The following is a 9,180-nucleotide window of genomic DNA, read 5'->3' on the forward strand; positions in this document are numbered from 1 at the left end:
AGGTAAATTTGAAAGAGTTTTTCCTTTTTTTTGGTTAAACATTGAAAGAATAGTTTTATTCATTATCAAACGTTTTTATATAAATAATTATAAGTATAATTATGATGTATTTTTAACTTCAATATCACTAATCAATCTATTTTTATTAATAGAATAACCAGTGGTTATGGTTAAATATATAAAATAGTTTCTAAATTTTTATTTTTTTCTCAAATAACTAATTTTACCTTCAACGAATTATATATATATATATATATATATATATTAACATGTCCACGTTTACAAATATGTTAACATTTCAAATTCTTATAAAAACTTTTTTAACAAATTTTTAAAGACCTATTTGGGAACTTATAATATACTAGTTATAACACATCAACCCCTTATTAATATAATTAATTCTTACTAGTAGTTATCAATTTACATGTCATTTTAATTACATTTCATATAAATTACACCAGATCAAATCTTCAACTGTTCCATTTTTCTTCAAACTGAAATCTTATTGAAAAGAGTTGATAGAGTCTCGATCTGGATATTTGAACCAAAGATCCATGCCCAACAAAAGCTATAATCAACACTCAATTTTCAAAACTTAAGATTAAAAAGCCGCGTGATGATAAATGACTTCGAAAAGTGCCCTCCACCTCCAACAAAGGGTTATAATATAAGGTATATGTACAGTTTGGTGTTGGAAAAATGAAGGGCCAGGTTGGTCTGTCCTTTATCTCCGGAAGTGAATATTGACGACCGAAGGATGTAAGTAGGTTGTCTGTTGGACGGAGAGAGCCAAAGGCAAAAATGGATGGAAAAGGAAAGACGATATTCCTTTTGTTCGTCCGTCTGTTATTCCACCTTCTGGACCTATTTTAACACTCAACCTTTGTTAGCTTAGTTGGATTACATTTTCTACAACGTTAAACATAGACATTTGTTGTGTTTGTCTCAAGTTTCAAAAAAATTATTAAAAAGATAATGAAGCAAAGAAAAACACGGTGTAAGCTTTTTATAAGCACTTAAAATGGTTAGCAAACAAGATCTTTATGACAACTGTCTCTGTTTGTTTATTAGAGGAGAAAGGAAAGCAAATTATATAGAGAATTTTAGAGGAAAAGGATAGAAAAAAAGTAAGAAGGGGAGAGAAAAGCTAGATTTAAAAGAGATACGGTAGAATATGAAAGAGTTGGAGAGAGAATATGTTGAAAAGATAGAGCCATCCAGGGGGAAAATAGAGAGAGAGACTTTATTTTTCAAAAAAAAAATAATAATAAAGTACTCACATTTTTCCAAAAATATTTGTTATTGAACTTATTTTCTAAAACCCAAAAAGCGGAAAATAAAATTTCCATTTGATAGCATGTACTGATTTTAGTTTTCTGATTTTTTAATTTTTTGATTTTATAAACAAAAATAATACATACTTAGTGACCGTTATTTTTCTGTTTTTGAAACAAAAAACATAAAATTTGCTTGATAATATTGTGTATTTACCATTTCTAAAATAGTGAAAAATTAGAAAAATAAAGAGATGTTTTGGAGAGCGTTCTTTTGATAACAAAAGAGAGAAGCGAGAGAGATTGGTTAGGGATAGAAAGATACACTATCTAGTAATGGAAATTTGAGAGAGACTACGACTAGGAAATGTTAGAGAAAAGCAAGCAAGGGAAAAGAAAATTTATAGTGAGAAAAAAAAAAAAGAAAAATTAGAGGTAAAATTAAATTAGTGCGGAGTTAGAGGTAAATTAGAGGGGCAGAATATAAAAAGAGGAGAGAGAGAGACCGAGGAGAAAAAAAAACGCTCCAAATAATATTATTTTTTAATTTTTTTTTTAAGTTTACTTGAAATTTTAAACGTGTTTTTCAAAATTGATTCATCGTATGATGCGTCCTTCTCTTAACACAAAAAAAAAAAAAAGGAATTGTTACAAAAAGAAAGGTACTAAAATTATTGTGAAACGCTATGAATAGCTTTATTCAACTAATACTTATATAGAAAAGGTATTTAATTTGTCAAAAAACAAAGATATTTTACTTCAAAACATTACTCTCGAACATAATTTCCGACCGACGGACGAATAAAAGTGAAAGCAAAAGTTGTTAAAAATAAAATAATAATAATAATAATAAGGTGAAACCAAATGAAGGAAGAATGAAGAGATACATGGGAACGAAAATGTTACCTGATTTAATTTTGAATCTGAGAGAATATGGTGGTCGCCTTAAAATAAACTTTATAGGATGATCCGTTGATTGTCTGTGCCGATCGGTTGCAGAAATCAGCTGCAAAGCAAACTCATCAAAACCCCATGTTAAAATGCTGACAAAATTTTCAAATTTCCTAATTTGGGATCCTGGCGCCGTCGATTTTGATAGCTTGATTCAAAATAAATATGTTGCTAAAAACAAAGTAGATGTGAAAATATTTTTAAATTACGACATATTTGTAAATATTAATTATAAATTGGCCAAGATACAGTTCTTAAAATAATAAGAAGATTTTTCCATATTTGGTTCGGTCTCAGCAGAACTTCCCACTATTACACTCTGACTCAAACTTTTGTATTTTCAAAAGTTCTACGTTCCTACTTTCCAAATTTATAGTGACTAAAATAGTATTTAAATCGACAATATTGCCGACCAGCCTGGAAGAAGACAGACCAAAATCCTTAAATTTTCTTATTTAAAGGCTATCACGACGTCTTTAGAACCAGGCTTGCGAACCAAATTCATACGAAAGACAAAACAAAGGAGGCATTTAAACAACGAATAATAAATATTTTTAAACAAAAAAAGTTTGGAAACAAACCTTTTCATCATACCGAAAAAGAGAAAGGTCAAAGTAGGGAGATGGGCTCTGTGATTGGCAATTGAACGGTAAAGATACCAACATCTTCTTCACAAACTGTGCAAGTTGAATCGCAATTAAAACATAGAGATATACTGGAAAGAACATATGGCATAAAGATGCGAATCCCCAGAAGGAATACAAAACTAAGCTTCACCTGTGAATAGCTGGCTGCTTTATGTTTCAAGCTTTTTAGTTGTTCTTGAGCATGAATGCTGTTGGAGTGCGACGAAATGAAATTCATGCTCAATGGATTTCTTGATGCTGCATGGAAGTGATTACAAAAATGCTCGAATAGAACGTAAAGGTCGTCTGCTGAATTCTAGAGGAAGTATGATAAGAATTAGAAATTAAGGGGAGGGGAAATTACTTGACAAAGTATGGAAAAAGCTGGGAATCAAACAAACACCTGATAAAAAGCAACAATTTCAGTGGTCTCCATGTGATAGACGGCAAAAAATGCCCGGTGATGATCAGCCATTCGTGAAACCTAAATAAATATATAGAGAGAAAAAAATAACATCATAATCGCTGTGAATTTCCAAGAAAGAGCGCTTTGCTAATCGCAATTCAAGGAAACACCAGGGATATTGCATCAATGAAAGCTATAACAAAGTTCACAATACTAATGTGTTTACGAGGTTCTTTACCCTGAACATACGAGACTATAGTAAGTCGAAACAAGGATGTTTGTCTTGTCTGTTTAGGTTATGTAAATAAATGAGTTTCCAAAGTTTGAGTTCATCTAATCTGTATGGTTTATGGGCTTGCGATTTCAAGTTAATTTATACCTTCAGAAACGAGCTCCAGAAACTTAGAGACATAAAACAAGCAAACTCCTACATCTTATGTAAACTTGACTTTAAAATTCGAGTTAAACGCCTTCCATAACATGACATGTCACCACTCTCATAGAACTGGAAATCACTAGCCGGTGTAACTCAAGTTCAGTAATACAACAGCATCTCTTACCCAGGCTTGGCAAGGAAAAGCTAGTGGGGTTATATTTTGAAATGAAAATTGACAAAAAAAAAAGGGCACTCACCCCTCCATCTACACTACCGAGCTTGAGCAGCAAGTGTTGGCGGTCCAAGAATTGTACCTGGTCAAGAGTTCTGTAAACAACTAGTAACACATCATGTGTGCATAGAACACATAAAAATGGAAGAAGGATTATGAAGTGCAATCCAATTCAGGTCTCTTCTCATCACAAAAGATACAAAGAGAAGACCATATGCCAAGAAGATGTAAAAACTCTACCTTCCAAATAATCAAGTCGACATAGTCTTGAAAATGAAAGTAGAAATTCTTCGTCAAGCACTGGACCCTCTGTATAATAAATAAAGAAACCAAGCAATCAATTCCTGAACAACGATTCCAATCATAACATAAAGTATGAAGAAATTCAAGACAGAGACGGCTGAACTGGGATTAGAAGTCACATATAACCAACCAAGCGATGATCTGCTTCTTCATTCCATATTCGGCGGAATATAAATGACAACAAGCGTTGTTTGAGGCCAGTCAGAAAAGAATTGTTAGTGTTGGGGTGGTTATGATGGTAGCCATTCTCAACAGGACTTGGAAGCAATCTGCTTCGTTCAGGTACTCCCACGGACTGTCATTTATGAGTAGAAATTTCATAAGTAATTGTTCCATGGATGTAAGGCCAAAAAACATACACACACCAAAAGCAGTGTGCACTTAGTAAATAGAGTCGTTAAGCAGCCGCAAATAACCATGAATACTGATGGGCTATGGAAAGAAACTCAACCAGTTCAAAAATAAAAATAATAAGAAAAAAAACATGAACGTGAAGCATGAAGGACGGTTTACAATTCTTATTACTATTTATCAAGGGAAAGAATACGCTGAAAAAAAAAAAAGAACAAAACAGTTCTTATCAAGCATTCTGTGCTACTGATAACTACAGTCCCTTGACAACTAGCGAGCATAAACCATAACGTAAGTGTGTAATTCGACTGATTGCTAGGACTGAGAGAAATTTCATTATGTTCGCAACAAAGATATAGCAAAGAGACTAATAAAAAGCAGCCAAACATGCACAGTCCAGAACAGATATATGCAGTGCATCCGGAAAAAGACAGTTACAACATTAAAGGAACAGATCCGATGATAAATTGGCCAACAGTATTCAATCTACAAAAAGCAAGTACATGAAGAGAGGTACTAATAACCTGAAACATGAAGGAAGGATTATTTTTCTTCTAGTCAAAGAATAGGCTCATAAAGAGACAAAAATTAAAAACCACAATGTTACTCGCCTGAGTGCTAGAATTGAGAAAAAGTTCATCATCTTCACGACAAAAAGCGCCTATAGCTCGTACATCAACAAGGTGACCAGAATCTCTAATTTGAAGAATGTGTATTATCTGGTAGCGTAGCGACACAATCGCCAATAGGTCATCGTAGAGGAAGACGCCCGTATTGTGAGCCAAATTCACAAAATCATTGACGAACACCTTCACGTCAAGGATTTCTCCATCCTCCAATCTATCACATGTTTGGAAGTTAGAACAAAGAGAGAGAGAAAAAAACTCCATAAAAGGATACTCGAAATTATACCAAACCACGCCGTACATAACAGAAAAAGAAAAACACACAAGAAGACCATAGAACTCACCTCAGGAGGTGAAACGTAATCTTCTCTATAGAAGGAACTCCCGGAACAGCACCACCGACGGTCGGAGCATCTTGGATTTGAGCAGTGGAGGTAGCAAAAAGCCCAAACCGGTTACTCTCCATGTAAAGAAAGAAGTCCTTACAGATAAGCTCATTGCAGGAGGCGAGGGAGACGGAGTAAATCAGGTTGAAGAAGCTCTCAAACTTCTGAGCACTAGAAGGAAGTTCCTGAAACGTATCGATTTCATCTCCCTTGTAAGAAAACGAAAGCCACTTCGGGCGGTAAACAATCAAATCGCGATGATTCCTGCTGAATGTAATTAGGTATTGGCCGTCAACGGTGAACTTGCGAAAGGAATGGTCCGGACACTCAACGTCGTAAACAGTATGATTCGGAACTACGTTCTCATAGAATCGTCTAGCACAATGAAACTATAAAACCAAGCCGCAGAAAACGATCAAACACACACAGAGAGTAGAATCCAAACGAAAAGCATTTTACAGAAACAAAATCGTAATTCTTACGCTGGTTCCAGGAGGAGGAGTGGCGATTTGGCGATCGAAGATCCTAGCAGCCACATTGTTGCTTCTATACATTCCTCTCGTCTCGTGGCTCAGATTGAAGAGAAACTCTTGCGGATTTTCATTAAAGAAGATGAGGAATCTTACGAGGAAAAATGGAGGCGATGGTTTAGATTGGCGTGTGGAATGGAATCGCTTGCAGAAGCCTCTAAGGTTTTAAGGGCTTTGACAGCACAGGTTCTTTCTCTCTCCTTGTTCTTCTGCTTCTTCTTCGCTTTTTTTTCTTTTTATTTTTATTTTTTTTCCTTTTTATTTTTCTCTCTCTCGGTTTATCCACTATCCACGTGGGTTTCTTTACTTCTGGCGAGAGGAGAGCGATGACGCGTTGATGTTAAGTTCATTCATTTTATATATAGAACAAATTTTGCACGCTTCTATTTACTTTTTTTTTTTTCCTCTCGAGTGAAATTAAAATATATATATATACACACAAGAAATAACATAAATTATCAATTTATAGAATTACAATAAGAGGATGACAACGAAAATTTCTAAATATAGTTAACGGTAATTAACGGGTACTCATTCCTTTGAAATTAGAGAGCTTCGATCTTTCGTATTCTCAAATTATTATATAAAAAAATTATTTTTGTTACATTTAAAAAAAAAGAAGTAATTATATTTTTTATATATGCCTAGTATATATATATATATATATATATATATATATTTCTTTTTCCTAATATTAGAATTGACTACCGTACTAAGTACTTTTTTCTTTTATATCGTAAAAAAAGATAATTATTTCAAGAGTAATTTTTAGAATATTTGGGCGAAGAATGGACAACCTTTTGTCACACAAAATTGATACGACCCCTTTGCTCCATGTAAAACAAAGTTGTCTTTTCACTTTGCTAAAAGAGCAAATCTAGATCTAATTTTAACCTAAATCTAATTTAATTAAGTTATAAATATTTAAATATTATTTAGTTAAATTCAATTTTAAACTAAATATCATTAACTAATTAACAAATTAAATCTATTTAATTATTTAAATAATTAGCTAGTTAGATTTAGATTGACTTACTCTGCTGTTAAACAAACCAACTACCAAATCAATTTAAACTAATAAAGTTATCAAAGTCAGTAATTGACATATACCTCCAATCAAGAGGTTGTGAACTAGATGGTAGGAAATTTATTTTTTCCAAGTATATATATTATTTATATAAAATGAAAATCAAAACAGGACTAAATGATAGCAAGAATTAATTACTTTAAAATTATATACAATAAAATGGAAAGGTAGTCAATTTTCAAATTCATATAGATTAAATGAAATATAATTAAAAAAAAAGTCATAACACTGCTTTAATTATTTAACGTTCTACGGTATCTGTCAATCTTTTCATGTCTCCCTCGCGAAGAGAGGACATCCTAGTGGAATTTTGACAAAAAGAAAAGACTTCATAATTAAATTGAGCAATTTATTATCGAAATTGGAACTATTTATAACTTTTAACAAAAGTGAGGAGAATTTTTATTTATCATTATTATTATTATTATTTGTGATTACAGTATGTGAGGTAAGAATTCGAATTCACGACCTTTTAATTGAAGATGAATATCTTAACCAGTTGAATTTCGATCAGATTGACAAGTAGTCGAGCTTGGGAGGTAAGAATTCGAATTCACGACCTTTTAATTGAAGATGAATATCTTAACCAATTGAATTTCGATCAGATTGACAAGTAATCGAGCTTGCATGCGTGGTCTTAACCAAACACTATCTTCATATCATATCCATTATAAAGAGACTATCATAAAGTTTGTTAGTCCATTTTCGGCTAAATTATAAGTTTGGTAGTTGATTTTTTTTTTTTTAACTTTTCATACTATATGTCTAAACTTGTATTTGCGTATATGATTTTTGTACTTTAAAGATTTTTTAATAGGTCTTTAATTTTTTAATTCTGTATCTAGTAAGCTGAAAAAAAGTACAAAATATATATGCCATGTAGAAATGGTTACATGGTACAATATTATTTGAGAATTAACATATTAAGTCATTTGATGATATAACAATTAAATTAACCAACTAAATGAAAGAGATTATTAAAATTAAAATTAAAAGTTCAGATATGTTGCAATAAACTTAAAAGTTCAGCACTTTTTCATTTGAAAAAAAAAAATCAGCACTTATTAAAAAAAAATCGCAGTGACTTGTTAACCTATTTTTTGGGTAACCAATTGGGCGTGGATAATATGCAAAAATAAAACTTCAAATAACGAATCAAAGCAATGATAATCTTCATCTATCACGATCGTAAAGACTATAGTACAAAAATAATATAAAATAAAATTTTTGGCAGACAATAATATAAAATAAGTTTAAATATTATTTTGATATCTTCAAATTTTGTTCATTTTATTCTGGACACATTCATTTTGGTCCCTAAAATTAAAAAAAAAAAAAGAGATTATTTTAGTCTCATTCATTTTCATTTTTATCAAATTTCTTTCAATCAAAATTTAACATGAAACTTCGCTCACTAAATCTCTTAAAATATTGTCACAATTTTATATTAAAAAATTTCTCCTGAATATAAAATTTGTGTTAAAAATTTACAAATAAAGACTAAAATAATCACGTTTTAAAACTACAAACTAAAATAAATATTTTGAAAATACAACTAAAACGAACCAAAATTAAAAATACAAAGACGAGAAATTTTAAAAGTAAAAATGCCAACACGAATTAAAATCAAAAGTACAGTGTATTTAAATCTATAAAATACTTATGTTGACATATTACCTAAAGTAAATCCAACTAGTGAATTACTAAAAAAATTAAAAGCTTGAAGCAGTTTCCCTCAACATATTATTGTAGACAGTAGTATAGATTATAGAACATTTCAATACATGAAGTTTCCTCATCTACCACCAGCCATATTATTCCTCTCAATTAAAGATGCATTTATGTCAATACTATCCATCTACATTCCAAGTTCACAATTAATTTTTGAATGTGACATGCATGCAATAGACTTATTCAATTACATGAAAAAGGTCAAACATGTAATTTTTATTGTAAAAAAAAAAATATATTTACCTAGCCCATGTATGAATAATAATCTAATCAACAGTCAATTACCCTGTTTCTTTCTCAT

General features: G+C 31.4%; 1 protein-coding gene across 1 annotated transcript; it reads right to left on the bottom strand.

Moving 5' to 3' along the window:
- Positions 1-464: 464 nt before the first annotated feature.
- DET1 (light-mediated development protein 1 / deetiolated1 (DET1)) lies at positions 465-6,324 on the bottom strand. Its single transcript, XM_022291200.2, has 11 exons — positions 6,014-6,324; positions 5,490-5,920; positions 5,131-5,359; positions 4,299-4,463; positions 4,106-4,174; positions 3,891-3,947; positions 3,255-3,335; positions 3,003-3,167; positions 2,807-2,902; positions 2,181-2,280; positions 465-864 (listed from the first exon to the last, which is right to left on the bottom strand). Exons 1-11 carry the CDS (start codon positions 6,083-6,085, stop codon positions 725-727), a joined length of 1,605 nt encoding a protein of 534 aa, XP_022146892.1. The 5' UTR covers positions 6,086-6,324; the 3' UTR covers positions 465-724.
- Positions 6,325-9,180: the final 2,856 nt, after the last annotated feature.

This window comes from Momordica charantia, assembly GCF_013281855.1.
Source record: "Momordica charantia cultivar OHB3-1 chromosome 5 unlocalized genomic scaffold, Mcharantia_2.0 BLBB01000005.1, whole genome shotgun sequence".
In the NCBI taxonomy this organism is placed as follows: domain Eukaryota; kingdom Viridiplantae; phylum Streptophyta; class Magnoliopsida; order Cucurbitales; family Cucurbitaceae; genus Momordica; species Momordica charantia.

Bases quoted from the DNA above. Each gene is read 5' to 3' on its own strand.
- DET1 (XM_022291200.2), bottom strand. From the start codon at position 6,085: ATGTATAGAAGCAACAATGTGGCTGCTAGGATCTTCGATCGCCAAATC. The intron at 5,921-6,013 runs GTAAGAATTACG...TTGGTTTTATAG, and splicing joins CTCCTCCTCCTGGAACCAGC to TTTCATTGTGCTAGACGATT. The intron at 3,948-4,105 runs GTAGAGTTTTTA...ACTCTTGACCAG, and splicing joins TCGACTTGATTATTTGGAAG to GTACAATTCTTGGACCGCCA.